This window comes from Lytechinus pictus, chromosome 4, assembly GCF_037042905.1.
Source record: "Lytechinus pictus isolate F3 Inbred chromosome 4, Lp3.0, whole genome shotgun sequence".
Classification (NCBI taxonomy): domain Eukaryota; kingdom Metazoa; phylum Echinodermata; class Echinoidea; order Temnopleuroida; family Toxopneustidae; genus Lytechinus; species Lytechinus pictus.
The window spans coordinates 12,312,693-12,333,379 of record NC_087248.1 but is presented as its reverse complement, the minus strand read 5'-3'; the positions used below and the strand labels follow the sequence as shown (position 1 = coordinate 12,333,379).

The 20,687-nt window shown below is 38.1% G+C and overlaps 1 protein-coding gene across 3 annotated transcripts in view; it reads right to left on the bottom strand.

Moving 5' to 3' along the window:
• The window catches only part of LOC129259534 (ankyrin repeat domain-containing protein 11-like), a 24,001-nt gene extending 3,314 nt beyond the window's left edge, over positions 1–20,687 (bottom strand). The window contains exons 1-9 of one of the 3 annotated variants that reach the window (XR_010293362.1): positions 20,584–20,687; positions 10,032–13,438; positions 9,105–9,304; positions 6,657–6,791; positions 4,655–4,948; positions 3,709–3,819; positions 2,750–2,872; positions 1,450–1,553; positions 303–450 (exon numbers count right to left, since the gene is read on the bottom strand). Coding sequence is in view for 2 of the 3 variants with exons in the window: in XM_064098396.1 (XP_063954466.1) it covers positions 303–450; positions 2,750–2,872; positions 3,709–3,819; positions 4,655–4,948; positions 6,657–6,791; positions 9,105–9,304; positions 10,032–13,438; positions 20,584–20,663 (4,498 nt within the window). In the remaining variant the exon portion in view is untranslated. Of the gene's footprint in view, positions 1–302; positions 451–1,445; positions 1,554–2,749; positions 2,873–3,708; positions 3,820–4,654; positions 4,949–6,656; positions 6,792–9,104; positions 9,305–10,031; positions 13,439–20,583 lie in introns of those variants that run through there. The other 2 variants (XM_064098397.1, XM_064098396.1) reach the window with 2 other exon arrangements.

Below are 20,687 nucleotides of genomic sequence, written 5' to 3'. Positions count from 1 at the left end.
AGGATAAGTTGAATAAAAGTTGACTTAAAATTATAAAAGACAGGGATTTCCTTGATATACATTCAACTTAAATGTTCCAATTCTGAGAGTGAGATATGAACTCATGCAGGGTCATAATTAATTCCATATACATGTACCGGGTAGACATCAATAATTAATTCCAGTGTCATACAGTGCACCGTGGAGTAGATTGTTTGCAGACATGTGACACTTTATTCACAGATATATTATGCAATCTAAATCATCATCATGAGGTTTTTTAGACCAAACTAAATAAAAATCACGAGGAAATCTTCAGTTACCTTGCCGATCCGTCTTGATTTCCAGCAATAATGGATTGAGTGCGCCCTCTTTGTTCTTGCCAAGACCTTCTCCCTGCTTCCACCCCATCTTATGCATTAGTGAGCGTCCGATGTCCGTGTTGACCGGTGCAGCTGTCAGGAACATGTCCTGTTGGGTCACGTAAGAGCCAGGAACCACAGGGACCGATGATGACCGAAGGTTACCAAAAGTGACCCCAGGTGAAATGGAATGACCCATGGGCAGGATGGGCAATGTCAAAATTCCCCACATCATTAATTTTAATGAGAAATTAATTGGAGGAAATGAAGTAGTGATGGTGGAAGAAATGGAAAAACAAAAGAAAAGTGTTAGAACCTAATGATGAATGCAGTTGGGTTTATCTTTCTTATTTCTCATCACTAAAAATGCACTACTAAATACTACCATAACTGTAATTAATATGAAAAAAATAGAATATCAGATAAAAAGAAAAAAGTCAACTAGTCCAAAGGACATTTCCAAACTTTCTGTTACTATTCAAAATATCAAAACAATCAACTTATAAAATGTTACATGAATCACTTGATCACGCTTTTATAGAGTTTAATACAGAATGACAAATCTATTTTTCCTTTTGATCATATGTATCCTAAGATAAATATACTTACAACACCAGAGACCTTCTTCTGTACGAAGCAGGGAAATATGTAAACATGACACAAAGAAAAACCACACCACAGAAATACCCCAATAAACTTGAAAGGAGGGTTTGAATTTAGCACAAGGAATGGGCCCATATAAATAAGTTTTTGAAAAAAGTGCTAATGCGAAAAAAAAAATCATCCTATTCATGAGACAAGATTTGATTGATTCATTTTTTGCTGCAGAGTTTAAGACACTGAAAATAGAATGAGTAACATTTTTATTGACGATTCCTATTCCAGTGTTTACCATATACAATATCCCACACAGCAAAACATATTATTCAGTAATTATTGTCAATTACATTGCTTGATACCAGATTATTCTCTCAAACTTGCTGAAAACAGAAAAAAAAATCTGATTGACCAATATTTTGTTTATAAAAAAATTGTGTATACCGACATAAAATGTGGCCGGGGTCCCATTTCCTTTATACAGTGCTAAAATGAAACGCTCCTTACCCACCAACTCTACATCACGATGTCCGTTTCTTATTCATTCTAGATTCATCTGCAGCTCCACATTCTTCTCCGCGTGGCTATTGCTGAGCCGTCGTAATGGTTTACAACCTGTAACAAGTTTCCAGCCTAGTCAGAGAGAAATGCATGCTGCCACCCCCCATCTCTAAAATGGGACAGGCCATGGCCACAGAGGAGGCCATGTTGTCCCATTGGAGAGATGACAGGAAGTGGAAGATGGCATTTCTGGAAAAGGGGTGTTTTGACATCTTTAACTGGCATGATGACTACTTGCATGACCATTATCACATAGGAATGAACACTGAAATGGTCCATCAGGCTTCAGATCAGTATTTATAATAGTAACTATTTTTTTTGTGAAAAGCAAGGTTATATAAGGTTTAAGTGCGAACAAACCTTAACATCACCTTCACACCAGACTTTTTCAGCTTAGTAGCCTTTATGATGTGCATTATTTTTATTATTTTTTTGTTATTTTTTAATATGCACTTATTCTCCAGGATTCTACAGCTTTTATGTATTTGAAAAAAAGAAGAAGAGTATTTTAGTTTACTATGCATGGATATTCATTTTCAAATGAATTTTCTTTAAACTTTTTGTTTGTGATACAAAGAAAAAAATCCAATATTTTCTGTAAATGTCTTTCAATTTTGCATTGACTATCACTGGAAACATGTTACAGGTAACATGGATGGATATTCAGGGAAATATTACCAAACTCCAAATAAAAGTGCATTAAGTGGATATTTGGTAATAAATCTCTGTTGCGTCAGTTAACGAATTTATATTACAGTAAATAGTTGCTATTAAAGTATGATGTAATTTAGATGACAGCATGTCACTACATATCGGTTCAACCTTTCACAGATTTGAAAAGGATTCAAAACATATCTAGATTTCTTGGTATTAGCCTTATTCTCTTTATGTGAAGATAATTTTGTCACTTCTTTCTTAAAAAATCCCACCCCAAATACAAAAGTCTTGTCCAAAAATTATTTCAAAAATGAAAAGTTTAGAAAAGAAAACATGAATAAAAAAACATATGACATTAAATAAAAAAGCAGATAAGAGTCACTCAGAAAACGAAAAAAGTGACAAAGAAAATAGATAAAGAGTGACTACGGAAGGGGGGGGGGGGGGTAAAGAAACGCTAAACTCCTGAAAATCCCTCACAAAGTAATAACTATTAAAAAAAAAAAACCAAAGGCTTCAAAATACTTTCTACTTAATCAAACTTAGAGAATTAAGAGTCCAAACCTGGTTTTTTTTTTTTTTTTAATACAAACCTTCTTTATCCATGCTTGATTTTTTCTATTCGGATTACTAAGCTGTTCTGGACGGAGGAAAGTAGCGTCAGTGCTACCTGTGAACAAACCAGGTTTCTTGCTGCTATGCGCCCATGTCCGAATCTAATACACAGTGAATAATTTTGAAGAATCAATGATGGAAATTTGCATTTAGCACACTCATCTTACAAGGAATTATACACCTGAAGGAAGTTTTAAATGTTCCAATTTTCATTTGATAAGATTTTGCCCCTGTTCTAACGAAAGCAGTATTGTTAATTTGTTTTGCCACTTTCAATCTCTTAAAGTAGGATTGTACATGTAAGTTTTCTTATTGCCATTTGGAGAACTATACTGTTTATATTCCCTTTAGATAATTGTCAGCATCAATTACAGACCGGCTAACCTTCTACAAAAAAAAAAGTATTCTTAGAAGGAAAAAAAAGTATTTCTTTACAAAAAAAGAGTATTTTAAAAAATTTGTCTGAACATAATAATCGCCAGCCTGTTGTAGTGAGATTGGTGAAAAAAAAGTGAAATGATTCTACTTGAAAACTTGATAATTCACCATTTTAAACTTGTGCTCGTAGGCAAGAATTTACTTGTTATTTTCATGCAACAAGTTACTGGCCCGAAAGTGATTTTTACCGGTCTGGGACCGTCGGACCGGCACTAGTGTCACGTGCTGTGTATAATACATACTCCATGATTGGAAATTAAAAAAAAAGTAACAAACACGTATTGGCGTATTCATAGCAAAACAGAGGAACAAATACTCTAAAAAGGGAACGGTTGGCATATCTGCAATCATTAAGATACTGGTACAACATGTTAACATGCAAAGATGTAATTCTGCACGTTTATAATCATATATTATTTGCAATGCTTTGTTTAAAAAGTTAATAAGGTCAACCTTTGTCAAGGATGGAAAAAAAAGACACAGATTCCTTTCAACTGACCTGTTTTTGTGAGTGATGAAGAACGGTGAGTGCCTCCACATTATTGGGATTGGATTGTAGAGCTCTGGCGGCCTTCAGTCTTGCAGAAACAATCTGACCAATGTCATAAGACTGTACAAAATGAAATGACACAAGAATTATAAACTTGAGAGCGTTGTTGGCTCGGTCGGTAACGCGTCTGCCATCGAACCAAAGATCGTGGGTTCGAGTCCACCCCAGGCGGATGACTGAAGCCAGTGCATTGTGTGTAAACCTCTCTCCCATGTTCCATAGATGCAGGCTATGTTACAATGGAAAACACTCTGTCCCTCGGATAGGACGTTAAATGGAGGCCCCGTGTATAGGAGAGTCACCACCTTTGCACGTTAAGAACCCACTGCACTATTCATATAAGAGTAGGGGGAAACCCCGGTGTATTGGTCCACCTGCAATCCCCCAATCAGTTATATCGGGAGGACAGACCTGCGGGTCATAGTGATTCAGTTCGCTTTTTGCCTCCCAGGCACATGTGACGCCAAACAAAATAATAACTTCATAACACAGGGAAATTAGAGGAAAATATTTTGTGCAAACAATGACAACAATTAAAAGGTGAATTATTGACTCTTAGCAGCAGAAATAAATGCATCCACCATTGACAGGTGAGTAATATATTTAACGTTAAAATGTGAAATTTTCAAAAAAATGACTTCTGTCACCTATAAATTTTACATTTGGGGTCACTGCAAAAGAAATGCAATCATTGGCAAACAAATTTGGGCCCCTAAAGCAATCATATGTCTGGCAAACTGCAAGTATGCAATTGATTTCTAGTCTGCCACTAGCAAAAAAATGCATGAATTGATTTACCTTCGTTGAAATTCAAAATAAGCGGGTGAAATTTTGAATCAATTGCAAATTAGATTCTTGCATCATCCACTAGGCCTGCTGCATAATTAATACTTACAAATCCTGGTGCATCTTCAAAGACCCTGTCCTCCTCTGCAACCGGCTTTGGTGGCTGGATGTTGGTCACTCCAGGAACGTATGGTCCAGCAGGGGCAGCAGCAGCAGCAGAAGTAACAGAAGCAGGAGGTGTGGCTGTTATTGCTGGGGTGGTCTGAGTTGCCGGTGTAGTTGCGGGTGCGGCTGCTGGCCCAGTTGCCGGAGTTGGTGGCTGTGGTGTAGTAGTAGTACTGGCTTTTGTGGTGGGTGCTGCCGGTGGTTTGGGGTCTGGCTTGGGCTTTGGTTTCTCAACAGCCTGAAAATAAACAAAAATATAATTTCATCTCAATCATCAATTCGCTGTTGAAAATATAATCCATGCATCTTAACTGTATACGACACGCAGATAGATATCACACCTATTTGGTATTAAATACAGGAAATATAGCAACAATAGGACTTCATTTTGTTTCCATGTTTTCACAGAATTTTTTAGCCTGCATGGGGGGGGGGGGGGGTTTCCATGAAATTCTTTGCATTTGACTCATTCTGTTTTGTATTTTGCAGAAAACTAGGAACCAGAGAAGGGTGCATTACCATGGAGGCATCGGGTAGGGATTAGGCCAGGGAGTAAAACTCAAACGATCGATGCATTCGATCAGTTTATCAACGATCGGCAATCAAACAATACTTTTTGCACTAATAGCATTTTCACTAAATGAATACCGACTCGAGACATATCAAAAGTACAAAAATATTTGATATTTGAAAACAAAGTGTAATATAACATAAGAAATTTATGCAAAACTTAAATAACTAATTCTAAACATTGTAACTCTTTCAAGACGCAACAATGATGGCTGCCCCAGTGACCGTGCATCATTGTATTGATGTGTAAGTTATAGGCGCTGTACTGGGACTCTCGACCGAGTCTAACAACCGCTAGGTCATGTTAATAGGTCAACTTTTCTGTGATTTTTGATAATCCAGGAATCTTGCTTAACTTTTGAACTATTTGATTGTTTACCCTTGCAAGCAATTGAATTGCCAAAAGGGTATTCGTCCTAGACCAGGTGGGTGTTTCATAAAGCTGTTCGTAAGAGCAACTTAAAGAATGACTGGTTATCCTTTCGGTGTATATAATTTATGAAAAAGAAAGGATCACCAGTCGTTCTTAAAGTCACTCTTATCTTACGAACAGCTTTATGAAACACCCACCAGGTGTGTGTTTCATAAAGCTGTTTGTTAGTTAAGAGCGACTTTAAGAATGACTGGTGATCCTTTCTTGTGGTAAAAGGTGTACACCATTGGCCTTGGTTTAGCGCGTAAGATAGGTTCACCAGTCGTTCTTAAAGGTCAAGTCCACCCCAGCAAAATGTTGATTTGAATAAATAGAGAAAAATCAAACTAGCATAACACTGAAAACTTCATCAAAATCGGGTGTAAAATAAGAAAGTTATGGCATTTTAAAGTTTCGTTTATTTTTCACAAAACAGTGATATGCACAACTCAGTGAAATGCAAATGAGTCAGTCGATGATGTCCATCACTCGCTATTTCTTTTGTTTTTTATTGTTTGAATCATACAATATTTCATTTTTTACAGATTTGACCATAGGGACCGACTTGACTGAATCATATAGTATTAAACAATGCTAATTCCACATGTTCAGGGAGGAATCAATCCCTGTTTCACTTGACAATGAGGAGAAAATTAGAATATTTCATAGAAAAAAATACAAAAGAAATAGTGAGTGGATGACGTCATCAGTCTCCTCATTTGCATACCAACCAGGATGTGCATATAACTGTTTTGTGAAATTAAGCGAAACTTTAAAATGTCATAACTTTCTTATTTTACATCCGATTTTGATGAAATTTTCAGTGTTATGCTTGTTGGATTTTTCTCCTTTTATTAAAATATTTTTTTTGTTGGGATGGACTTGTCCTTTAAAGTCGCTCTTAACTTACGAACAGCTTTTCGAAACGGCCCCCTGGTAGGGATCACACTCAATTACTACTCACTGTCCATTGGCCATAGGGGTCATTGGCATTGGCAATGATGATCTCCTCCTCTTTCTTACGATGTTGGGAACCACTGGACACTGGGAACTGAACCCTCAGGGTGTCCTTACCGCCCACTGGTATCTGTACAGCATTCTGAAGAAGACAAAAACACCACAAAGGATTTAAAGGTAAATTAAATTATCGGTAGTTGCAGTGTGCACCAATTTCACGAGAAAATCTGTAGCACAGATAAGCACATGTTGGAAAGTGTATTATTATTGCTTGAAAAAATACCTGCCATTTTACTGAAATCCCATGCTTATTTTGCTTATTTCTCAGCAAAGGCACAATTTCTTCTAAATTCCTTTGGCACATATTCTTTATTTACATAAGCACACACTTTATAGGAGTCACATAATTGGATTCTGTGTACACTCAATTTAAACCATTACCACAACTGGCATTTTTCTTAAAACGTAATGATTATCATCATACATATAATTATCCTCATTGTCGATATCATTGAATTCAACTTATTGTGCCCGAGTCACACTGGCTAAACCGACTCCAAATTGACCCAAACTTATTATTTCCAAAGGCATGCCATCATGCCATATAAATCATTATTCAGTCAAGCCCCACACTACATTACACTCATACTTAAAACCCAATCACACAGTCGAAGCCTGCGAAGTTCCACAGATAAATTATTGCTTCAGATCCCATTTCACAAAACAAGTCGCACTTGGTAATCATGCATTTGTACTTGCTGCCCCCAAACTATGGAATAGCCTGCCAATTGATATGAGAAGCTCTCCATCCTTGACTCTCTTCAAATCAAAATTAAAAACATATCTCTTTAGTTAAGAAAATATGCTGCGTAGACATAAGTGAAAAGAGCACTGAACAAGCCCAGCTGAATATATCCATATAGAAGTTGCGCTATTCAAATGAATGTTTATTATCAGTTGGTTTGGAGTCTGTTTGTTTCTTAGGTGTGACTGTAGCATACCGACCGTAACGGTCTATTAACCGCAGCTTTTTTCTCGGCGGGATAGAAGCAAAAGTCGGGGGTGCGGTTTATCCGCGGTGATAGGTCTGACTCTGAGCCAGCCCGTCGTAACCCCTCCCGAACATGTACCGTAGACGTCTGCCAGTTCACAACACATCGAGTGGCCGGGCGTAGCCGCCTAGGGCAATGTCATTTTAATAGAAGGGTGTGAGCCGCGGGTAATGGGAAGCGATTATTTCGATCTTAATCAAATATTGTCAATAAAAGTTTGAAGAACAAATGCACCTACCTCCATGACATTAATTTCGACTTTATTCTTAAGTCATTGATTCAAAGAAGCGAAGTTTACTGGCTAAGTTTAAACAGACGCCAAGCAAACTCGGTAATATTTTGTCGCAGCCGAGCGAGAGTTGAGTGAGCTGAGAGAGCTCTACGTAATATTGTGGTTATAGTGCGACTTAAGCTGGTGCTATTCATTTACCCCCCTCCCCGAAGTCCCGTTACGCACCAGCTTATTTTTTCTTTCCTGTTTGCTTTTCATAAGATACCATGTACATGTACACCACGCACGAGAGAAGGCACGAAGCCGTACAAAACAACTGAAAAAAATGCCAATTTCTTTGTTTCTTGAACCTTCCTGTAATCCTGTATCCAAAATTCATGCTAAGACATCGAATGCTAGACAAATTCTGAAACTGATAGTGAGGTTGTGATGCAAGAAATGTGAATGTTTCTTCCTTTCCTAGACACAGTAGCATAATTTGATGATGTCGTGATATGATGTACCGGTACCGCATCTTACTTTGCAATGTACAAGAACGGCAGTGCTGTGTGTGTGTGTACACTGTGAGGTGAGTGTGTAAGTGGCCAATAATGTCGGAACCTTTTTATTGATCAAGAACAGCATATTTCCGTATACCGGTAATCTCTTTTGATACTTTGAAATCTTTAACTTAGTTTTTGTTTCTTGGTACCTCAAATATGGATATAAATGTGAGGATATAGAAAGAGAGTGTGATAATTTTTTTTTTTAGACCAAAGTTGGGGGTGCGGTTAATCAACGGGTGCGGTCTATAGTCCGTTACTTACGGTAAATAGTTTTACATAAAACTACTTCAAATAAGCTTTTTAACAGAACTGCTTTCCCTATGCTGCAACTTTATTCGCCTATTACAAATGAATGTTTTTGCATATTATGTTTCTTTGGATAATTGTTTTAGTGAAAATCACATGCAAAAGCTAAATAGGGTGGGAGGGGATGAACATTATGCCCCTCCCCACCAAATGGCTATTAGAGTTTAAGTACATTACATGTAGGTTCCACATGTGCATGAACTTTACAACAGCTTTATGAATATATTCTGTTATGCCATTAGTATTTAATATAGAAAGGGAGGGTTATTTGTATAGGTTGCAGACTTGCAACTATAAATGCCAAAATGAAAAATAAATACCTTGATGTTCAATACAATGGGTCCCGCTTCTTTGACCTTGAAAGGATGTCTGACGAATGGTTTCTGAGACTCATCCCCATCTTCCTCATCAGATCCGACCGGTCTGTTCACCGGAGAGTCATCATCAGAACTGCCTCCTTGAAGATTAGCCAAGGCCTTGCATCGCTCAGTGAACTTTTGGATGGATTCATTGACCTCATCTGTAGGAGCAATTGCAACAAATTACAGAAGGGATGAATATCAAACAAGATGCAAGTTTCAACTGTAGTAACAGAGACACTTTCAGAATATTCAAACATAAAACATATGAAATGTCTTAGTCTAGAAACTAAAACTTCAATGCATACATAAATTTTTGACATTCAGAGATTTATAGAATTTTTGAAAATTCATTTAATTCCAAATTATTAAAATTTGATTTGTTGAGACACCGAATTTAATAAAATCCAGCTTCAGATTGCAAATATAGAATTGTATATTGAAGAATTTCAGTACTGATCATACAACAAAAAATGTTACAATCTTAACACAAACTTGAATTAAATTTTTTTTTTTAATTTTAGGTGTTTCATTTGCCTTTTTAAATGGACAAGTTCCTATACTGCATTTGTATGCATTATTATTTCATCAATGGCTTTATCCTTTCTTCACTAAATGACTGGATTGCAATCTAAGAGTAAGAATATGCATGAGATAACACAATGTCATATAGAGTTTGTCCAAAGCAGAATTATAAAAGTTGAAGCAATTGCTGGTAATTATTTTAACAAATATCTAAAGGTATGCAAACAACATTAATTTACCTAATCATTTCATTATTCATTCAGCACAAGAATGCATGTATAAAAAAATCATATCATGAAGTCATTCTAAAATCTAAATGATTCACCATAAAAGTGCATTTTTTGTAGAATCACATTAACTTACATGAGTCAGCTGCTTTCTTAATGGATTCAGGGATGGGCAAATTAGCTGGCAGCTCTCCTGCTCTCATCCTCTGTAAAGCATTGGCCTTGGCAATCTCCAAAAGTTTCTTCTTGTCAATCTTAAACTTGGGGGACCTTGACCGCGACCTAGAACGTGACCTTGAATAGGAACGCCCCCTTCTGCGACTGTAGCCATAGCGTGAATGCCTGTCATATCGGTCATTGAAGTGTCCTCTACGACTGCTGCTCCCACTGCCAAGTCTGTCAAACACGCTCCTTCTGTCATGTGCAGGATGGCGGATGAAGGTGTCGCCAATGTCGTAGGGTTCGTCTCCATCATCAGGGTCAGATGAACTGTCGTCTTCCTTCGGGACCATCCGTGTTACCCAGCAGCCTCTGGACTCGCTGAAATAACTCTTTTCCACCATTTTGGGTTTCCCGATGCTTATGTCACTATCACTACCGTCATCAGAGCGTGATTTTGAACGTGAGCCTTTGTGCCTCTTGTGAGAGCGAGAGTGTGAATGGGATTCTGAGCGTGAATCAGAATACCTACTCCTACGTCTTTCTCTGTGTTCACTTTTGTCTCTATCACTCCTGTCTTTCTCACTTTTATCTTTCTTTTTATCTTTCTTCTTACTTTTCTTGTGCTTTTTAACTATTTCACCTTCTTCAATTTCACTGTCAACTGCTCCTTCCTCTTTATCATCAGCTTTTTCTTTCTTCCTCTTCTTTGATGTCCTGTCAGTATCTTTCTTGACATCCTTCGCATCCATCTCCTTTTCACCAGATTCACTTTTGTTAGATTTTTCTGTTTTTTCTGTGGATGAGGATGTACTGTCAGCTCTTTTTTCTTTCTTCCCAATTTTGGAAGCAACATTTTTTTTATCACCTGAGCCTACATGCTCTGAATTTTCTGAAGTTTTTCCTTCTTTGTTTGATTTATCAACCTCACTGGTCTTTGCTTTTGCAATAGAAGTATTTTCCACCTGACTTCCAGCAATATCTAAATCTTTATCAGGTGTTGGTGAGTCTGCAATGTCTTTCTTTTCTTCAGAAGGTCTTTTGGCAGCATCTTTGGCAAGAGTTAGCCTATCCTGAACCACATCACACTTTTCTGCAAAGGGTGATTTCTTTTCAGAATCACTCACAACTGCCGTATTGTTTTCGGTGGTAACATCTACCTGCTCATTAGTACTGTCCACGGGGCCCTTTCCTTCATTCACCCTTTCTTTGCTGTTGTCTGTATTTTCTGCCTTGACTTCATCCACTTTTAGCAGGACCGCTTCAACAGGCTTTTCAATTCGCGACTTGATTTCAGAGAGTTCAGATTCCCCTGGAGTGGACGTATCACTTTTTACATCATCCTTCTTTTCAGCTGAGTCCATGCTGCCTGAAACATCAGCATATTCTTCAGCAGATGGAAAGTCATGTTCAAGATGATCAATCTTGACTTTGGTTGCTACTTGATTCTTCCTGGAGTGACGCTTTTTATCTTCCTTGTCTTTGTCTTTCCTTTTCTCTTTGTGTCTCTTATCGTCTTTCCTCCTGTCCTCACTGGAACTCTCATCATGTTTTGAGTCCTTTTTACCCTCCTCTGTTTTATGTCTATTCCTACTGTCCTCCCTTTGTCTTGACTCCTCCTTTGATTTACTCTCATGTCTTTGCTTATCAATTTTGTGGCTAGAGTTGCTTTTGCCATCTTTCTGAGTTTTAGGAGTATCCTTTATGCTAGAAAGTGTTATTGAGATGCTTCCACCTGCATGCGAGGGATTTGGCCCTGCCTGTTCAGTCCCAGTTTCTTCATTTGAGTCACTCTTTCGAGAATTTGTCTTGGCATGTGACATTTCTTCTTTGGCTTTTTTGTTACTTCCAGTGACATTTCTACATTCTTCCTCAAGCTCAATTCGCTTTAGTTCAATAACCTTGATGCTTCTTTCAATTTCTTTAGATAAATGCACAGATTTGACATCATCTTCAATTTTCTCTATCTCTTTCAGACTTTCTCTGTTGGTCATTTTTTCATTGCTCTTGGACCCTTTTTCATGCTTGCTATCGGCTTTCTCTTTTTTATCAATGTCGTGCTTTCTTCTGCCTGTCTCCACACTCAAATCAGGTTCTGATTTCTTAAAGACCTCCATCGCATCTTTTGCATGCTTTTCCTTCGAGCTACTTCTACTTCCATGACTTCTAGATTTTTCCTTTCTTTCTGAGGATTTACTTCTTATATCTTTAACATCTTTCAAAGTTTCATCCGGTTTTAATCCCTTTGCTTCCCTTTCTTCACTCGTTCTTCTACTGGAACTTGAACTACTCTTGCCTTTCTTCTCCTTTGAGTCCTGCATTGATTCCTTCTGCTTTTGCTCTTTGCTCCTTTTCTTGCTAGAGCTTGCCTTTTCTCCCTTTTGTTCAACATCAACTTCTTCTACTCCCCCATTCGCCCCATGATCAGCATTCTTTACACAAGAACTTTCCTTTTCCTGTTTGTCCTTGCGTTTGTGCTTACTCTTTTTCTTTTTGCTTTTCTTATGCTTGTGCTTCTTGTGTTTGCTCTTGTGTTTGTGTTTGGAGGATCGCTTATCTTTTCCCTTAATTTCCAACACTTCTTTTTCCTTTTCTTCTATAGTCTTATCCGAATTCCCACTTGTCTCCTTGACATCTTCTTCTCCTCCTCTTTCTTCTTCTTCTCCTTCTTCTTCTGCTTCATCTGATGATGGTGACAACTCACCATCTTCCAGAATGGTTCTCCATGGTAAACCATCGGCAATCTGATTTTCATCGTCACTGTCACTACTATCATCACCATCACTGCTGCTGCGAGAGTCTGAGTCTGACTCCTTTACAATTACTTTCTCTGATTTTTGTGGTAATGCCAACAATTTGGTTTGGATATTTATCTTGATCGTTTTCTTTTCACCCAACATTGGAACGCTCTTCTTCTCCGTGACAACATCACCATCAGATTCCATATTTTTGCCCAATGGTAAAGCCTTAAAATGAGGCTCAGCCTTTGAAGGTTCTTTTTTCAATAACATTGTTGATTTAGAATCCTTCTTGGTCATCTTGACATCAGGTTTTGGGGGTTCTGCTTCAATGTTTGCAAGAACATGTGTTGTCTTTAAAGGTGCAGACCCTTCCAGTTGTGAGGCATTGAAATCCTGTCCTTTCAGAGTCGCTGCATTTGATGCATCTTGCTCATACAGCTTCATGAGTTTCTGTATCTTATTACTGTTCCCGGAACTGGATTCCCCATGATGACGCTTGGTCCTTTCCTTAGATTCAGACTTGAAAGTTTCCAAATCTTCAGTCTTTTTTGATGATCCTGATATCAGTTTGGAAGTATCCCTGTTGATTTTTATCTTTGTTGACTTGGGAGATTTACTAGCCATACTTTCATCTTTCTTGCTCCTGAAAAGATAAGCAGAGGATGGTCAGCTTCATGAATAAAAGATAAGTTTATACAGTTGACCTTATCCATGCTCGAATTCAAGACTTTTTCTGAGGTTTGTTTTATTATTTTCCCCCCTAATTTGAAGATAACATCTAGTGTAGGATAGAATATTAAACTCGGTACAAAACCAAAGATTTCATATGTGCTGGGGAAGGAATTTGGTCAATCAAGCAATAAATGTACCATTTAGTGCTGTTGTCGGGAACAAAAATCCATGTCGACATGTCGCTTAAAAATAAATCCCGACATTGACAATGTTGACATGGAAAGGTACCATAATTTCGCCTCCCTACCTAATTAAGTAACAATCATTCGATCTCGGCTAATAACACTCACTTAATCAAATGTATTCACCTTGACATGAGTGATATCCCCACACTAGATCTATATCTATGCAGGCTCAGTTGAGGAAAACATATTTTGACTAAGCTAGAGTGAATTCACTTCCAAAATCGCAGATTTAATCCACATTTATTCAGGAGAATCAAGTTTTTGTACCAAGATATTATCTTGAAAGCATTGTGCAATCACACTCGGAGCCAATTTGAGAATCACCAATTGCAACAGTAATCATTGCGTATCATACGTTGGTACACATGTGCTGCAAACGTAAGCTCCTCAAATTGACAATAAAAAATAATAAAAATCAATCAATAAATTCAGTACTTCTGCAGCGATCCGTGCAACGATCTCCAAACGAAGGAAAGCAAGTTTTCTGTCGCTTCGTAAAATGAAGTGCTAAATTACAGCGGTCACAACTTTGACAAAAACATTACTACTAATTATTTATTATCACGTATTAAATTTTAGTAAAATAATATTTATCTATAAATTGTTCTTCAGAACGGCACTTTGTAACATCGCTAATCGAAGGTACGTCATAACGAAGCGGTTCAAGGGTCAGACCTATTGTATTTGCTTTGTTGACAACCGGATCGAGGGATCTACACGAGATCGGTCTGGTAAGAAACCTTAAGTTCAATTTTTTGCCTTTTCATTAAACAATTTTGGAAACCTTCATACGCATTAGGCGTATGAAGGTGTAAAAATAAAAAAAAACATTTACGTTATTTTTATCTTGTTTACAAGTGTCTCTTATGTTATTTTTATCTTGTTTACAAATGTCTCTTATGGCAGGCAGTTCTTCAAGGCTCCATGTCATGAAGTACGGTATACATGTATGTTAAAAACTCAAATATTAAAAAATATCAATTATCATCAATGGAGTCCTCAGCCCAGACTCAAGGCTAGGCATGGCATGACTAAACAGCATGCTCTCAACAGTACCAACATTCAGAATTATTCAGAATTACAATGGTCGAGGTCTCATGTGAATTCCGCCATGATATTCAGGCCACTGGCCCAGCCCACTCACTAGGTATGTTGCAAAAGCGCCCTCTAGGTGCATTCTGAATGAGGCATTGAGTGTGCTGGCTATAATTGCAGGGCGACTGTGGGGGCATTGGTTTGTATTGTGTTTGCATGTGCAAGGAAAGGTTATTCTCCACGGCATCATTGTTTTTACGTAGTTGAATGTTTAAATGGCAGCTGTCTAGACTTGAAAAAAAATCTCACTCGTACTCGTTGATCTTGCGGCTCTGTGTGCTACTGGAACTTTGGCCTTGTTTTCAACCTCTTGCTATTCACATTTATAGGTATCATCCCACTCTAAAAGGTATTCATTCCGATAGAGCAACGTTATTGTGGTGAAATTTGAATGAAATCTACTGACGCCAAGTGTGTTATTTATGTCCGTTTCAGCGGCGTCTGTAATTTTTGGGAGTATTGTTGGGCACTTCCATATGCCAATGTATGCGCATTGTTGTTTTCTATTAGTGCACCTTGGTCCCAATTAAGATCACAACTTTTGGCTTAAAAAACAAAGGAATACATTGAATAGGCGATACGACCTTAAAACTACAATAACTTTCTTATTTCTGGGGCTATAGAGATAAATGAGGTGTTAAATTAAAGGTCTTGATGAGCTGCCATGAAGAAACACCTTATTTCTGAGATTTTTTTTTAGCAACATACCTACACTCACACGTATTGCAAGGTTAGTATACTTGGGCCCAGCCGAAGTACACGACCCCCACCTAGCCAGGCGGCTTCTTGAGAGTAAAAATTATTTACTAACGTATGCTTACTCTCAATGAAGCCAGGGATTCCTTCCTATTCATCTGCGTGTACCGGAAAAAAACCTGAAACTTTCGCCCCCAAGATTTCTACTTTCCTTCTAAAACATCTAACGTCCATGCGCAGTGAGTCGCCATCGGCAGTCTTCAACCTTCAATTTTGCAACAACAAAAAAAAATTCTTACCCAAATCTTTGTATGAGATTAGAGTATCCACAAATCCTCTCAAATATATGATAAACTTTTCTCCTGAAATTGCTACAGTTTTTAGTAAGAACATCATGAATTACACTTCCGGAACGGCGACACAATGATGGGTATAGTTTGAGTCGCCGATTCGAAAAATCCAATACATTTACTACACAGACATATCGCGCATGCGCACACACACGCACCGATCGTACACAAAAGTGCATTGACTCAGCTGCGTTGTTGAAACCTCTCCGTGGGTTGAGATATACGTTGAGTCGCCACCCCCTCTTATTTTGATAACAATTGTCACCCCCACCTTCAAAATGATATGATCGTGAGCATTTTTTTATAATCTATATTTTTATACCAAATATTGGTAACTTGAGCAGGCAGTTTTGGAAACATCGATTGCTTAGTGTGGGCATCTCAAATCGTCGCCCGAGAAAAATGGCAGCTTGAATTCACACCGTACGGATCCAAATTTGCAAACTGACTTTGACTGCGCTAAACTCCTTTGTCTTTTGCTGGATCTTTTAACCAAACGTTGCAGCATTTCCACTCACACGTATTGCGAGGTTAGTATTAGTATACTAACCTTGCACCACGAACCGCGTTTTGCAGTGGATTTCTAACTAGTGGGTCGCGCGTGCTGGGATCTAACTTCTTGGGTCCACAACACACGACTTCTATGGCTTGATTTTTCTGTGCGCAGCGGCATGGTTCACTCATGGGATCAATGCATCTCGCGTGCGAAGGATTCATATGCACATGGTGCACGCGAATTTTTCACACCCTTTTTACTAAAATAACTATGCCATTCCTTTTAAAATAATGTTTCTAATTGTGCTATGACACTTACCGAACCATATGGATCGTTTCTTGTCTTCTCTGTGGTGTGTTTTTTAAGAAAAAAAAAGCATTTTCTCGTGATCTTCACGTAGATACCGCAGGGTCATCGTTGTTGTAAACTTTTGCTTAAAGAGGGCGCGCGATATTATTCACAAGATGTTTGTTTACGGTTCTGCAGCTTGTACTGCTAGCTGCATTTTAGACGCTCAGCATTATTTTCCTCTTTCTGTTTTTTTTTTTGCTGTCAAGCGGTATTTTCTATTGTAGCGCCATCAGCGATGATGAAATGTAAAGAGTCGCCTTGAAATGAAGAAAAATTATGTCACATTAATTCGTTAGTTTGTTTCCTATTTTTTTGCACTTTTTTCTTCTTCCTCATCTATGATCAAAGGTGAATACCTTTTTTTTATATCTGTTCTAAAAGCTGGACATTTTAAATATTTTGTTCAAGTAAATAGATCAACAGGATAGTAATCAAAATGCGATAGAGCTGCCCGAGCTGAAAATTCTGATACAAGGACTTGAAAATAAAACATTCTGAGCACTTTTTATAACCATGATGAGGAGACCTATATATATATATATATATATATATATATATATATATATATATATATATATATATATATATATATATATATATATGTATATGAAATAAGCTAACACGAAAAAAAGACGTTTTGGGGACTGTTAAATAAGAATTCATGAGTGGGATAGGTAACTATCTATTCTATTTTTGTTCGTTTTCTATTATTATTTGTGTGTTGTGTTAATTTTTTTGAAGCACCAAAAGGTGGACATGTCCGCTAAGATATATTAACGAAGTCACCATTATTATCACAAGCTAACGGATCAAAATGCGAGCGTGAAACGTGAGCTTCTTTTTTTCTTAATTCAGTCTTAACGATACTTTTTCATCATATTTTAAAGGTGAATCTCATGATTCAAAATGATAAATGCTTGTCGCATGGGCAGAAATAGCGGGACCAATAGTTATTTTCAATATTCCGAACTGCATTCTGGACGTTGTATAAGCGCCTTTGTATAACAATTAAAAGGGTAGGCCTATTTACCTTTCAAATTATGCGAGCGCTGAACTTTTGGACATTTAAACCTCAACAAATGGACATTTTTTAAATATGAACAACATCATAAATGTCACTTACAAAAATGATGCCAGCGCGAAGCTCGCGCTTAGAGTTTTTGATATTGATGACAGGACTGTATCTAAATGAAAAATAATGCGAGGGCATTTGCGCTTAAGATTTAAATTTGGGATTTGAAAAGTCTGACAGATTACCTATACTTTTAAAAGAGGAATGACCTCCAGAATTCAAGCGCGAAGCGCCAGTAGATTTATGTTGAAGTTTAGACCTAGAACAGGGACGTTGAACCTTTATAATCATGAAAAAGATGGTATTTTTATAAATAAAACATGGGAGTCTAATTTTGTTTTAGTGTTAATATTCAGATCTTCAAACTTGACATTTTCCTATCCCCTTCATCATCCCCTCTCCTTCTCCCTTTCCCCATTTTCGTTCTCCCTTCTTTTCTTCTCTCCCTTTCCCTTCCCTTTTTCCTTTCCCTTCTTTTATTTCCTTTCTCCCTCCCCTACTCTTTTCTCGCTCTTTCCATTTTTCTTTCCCTCTCCCTTCCCCTCTTCCTTTCTTTTGTTTTCTTTCTATTTTATGGTCTCCTTTTCCCTCTCTCTCCTTAACCTTTCCCCCTCCCCTGATCTGTCTTTTCTTGTCTCTCCTTCCCTTTCCCGCCCCCTCCATTCCCTTTCTCGCTTTTTCCTTTCTCTTCTTTTCTTTCCTTTCTCCCTCCCCTACTCTTTTCTCGCTCTTTCCATTTTTCTTTCCCTCTCCCTTCCCCTCTTCCTTTCTTTTGTTTTCTTTCTATTTTATGGTCTCCTTTTCCCTCTCTCTCCTTTACCTTCCCCCCTCCCCTGATCTGTCTTTCATTGTCTCTCCTTTCCTTTCCCGCCCCCTCCATTCCCTTTCTCGATTTTTCCTTTCCCTTCTTTTCTTTCCTTTCTCCCTCCCCTACGACTTGAATCGAGAATGTTCGATAGGAAAATTTCGCATTTCGATTGTTGTTTGCGTAATTTCCACCGCAGTATGAGGATGACCAAGGACGGATCGAACGAAGTATCCTGGTTGAGATTTGGAGGTAAGCGATAAAAACACCTTAATAAATAATTTATAATTCCTTTTTCAAATATACTTAAATCATACGATCAAGATTAACATAGTGGACAAATATTGAAAGGCTTGGCGTAGTTTAGTCCCTCACATTCGTGTGATGAATGAAAACGTCAAAATGCACTATGAAATCACATGTGTTGTGCGAGGTTAGTATACTAATACTATTACTAACCTCGCATGTTGTGTGAGTGGTAATGAACCCTTGGGTGCAGCATTTCAGGGAATTACTGAGGATTAATATCAGATGCCACAAGACACTTTTCAACATTGCAAAAGATTTCTAGAACCATTGTAGTCAGGCAGTGACAGGTGAGTGGCGCAACAGTAAAAAATTTGCAAATGGCGACTCACTGCGCATGGATGTTAGCCATAAATCATGTAAGTTAGGCCTACAAAAACATGGGTCATGGCCTAGACCAAAAGCTTCGGTCTCTGTTATGTTGGTTGTTCAGCTGAACTCCGTTGGCTTCACTCACCAAATACAGAGACCGAAGTTCAAGCGATCTGTACAGGGGACTCAATGGCAATATGTTTATGTACTTAAGATCGGATAAAACGGGGAAGTGAATTTGCGCGACAGCCGAGGTAAGTCACTGTTTTTGTTCCTTGTAACTTGATTTTTCTCAGTTTTTTGGCAATTAATGACAAGAGGGAATATCAATTTGCATTTTGGTCGCTTTAATTTTCAAAATTTTTATTCATTAAAGACAAAAATTGAAGAGCCCCGACGGGCAGATTTTGCATTGCAAGTCCCCTAATGGTGGCTGCACGCTAGCGAGCCGTCTGTGTACGAGGAGAAATTAAAAAAAAAAAAGTTAAAAAACTCCTCGGAAACAGACGGCTGCCAGCTGTCTAGTCATGGCCTAGCCCTAGGCCTATACTATAGTCTATACAATTTTAGAAGTAGAAATCTCGCGGGCGAAAGTTTCAGGTTTTTTTGCGGTAGCCTACACGCAGATGAATAGGAAGGAATCCCTGGCTTCATTGAGACTAAGCATACGTTAGTAAATAATTTTTACTCTCAAGAAGCCGCATGGCTACCCCCACCTTAGACCAAAAGCTTCAATCTCTGTTATGTTGGTTGTTCAGCTGAACTCCGTTGGCTTCACTCACCAAATACAGAGACCGAAGTTCTAGCGCGATCTGTACAGGGGACTCAATGGCCATATGTTTATGTACTTAAGATCGGATAAAACGGGGAAGTGAATTTGCGCGACAGCCGAGGTAAGTCACTGTTTTTGTTCCTTTTAACTTGATTTTTCTCCGTTTTTTGGCAATTAATGCCAAGAGGGAATATTAATTTGCATTTTGGTCACGTTCATTTTCAAAATTTTTATTCATTAAAGACAAAAATTGAAGAGCCCCGACGGGGGGATTTTGCATTGCAAGTCCCCTAATGGTGGCTGCACGATAGCGAGCCGTCTGTGTATGAGGAGAAATTAAAAAAATAAAAAAAAAATGTTAAAAAACTCCTCAAAACAGACGGCTGCCAGCTGTCTACCCCCACCTCTGACCTAGCGGGCTGCACCCGGCTGGTCCTCGAACGACCGCGACCGGAGTAGTACCGGTACCGCGAGGACGGTCCGACCGACAGATGTTTTCGAAACATGAAATTATAAATAAATGTTTAACTTAGTAACAGTTAAATTCATATAAACATTCATGATTTTTTTCATACTAAATATAATATTACATGAGATAAAAGAGGGGAAACATTACGTGTTAGATCTCTCTGCTTCAAGATCCCGCATCTTTTTGAGGGCGAAATCGCGAAGGGCATCTCTCAAGTTCTCCGCCATCTTATTCTTCCGAAGTAAAGAACT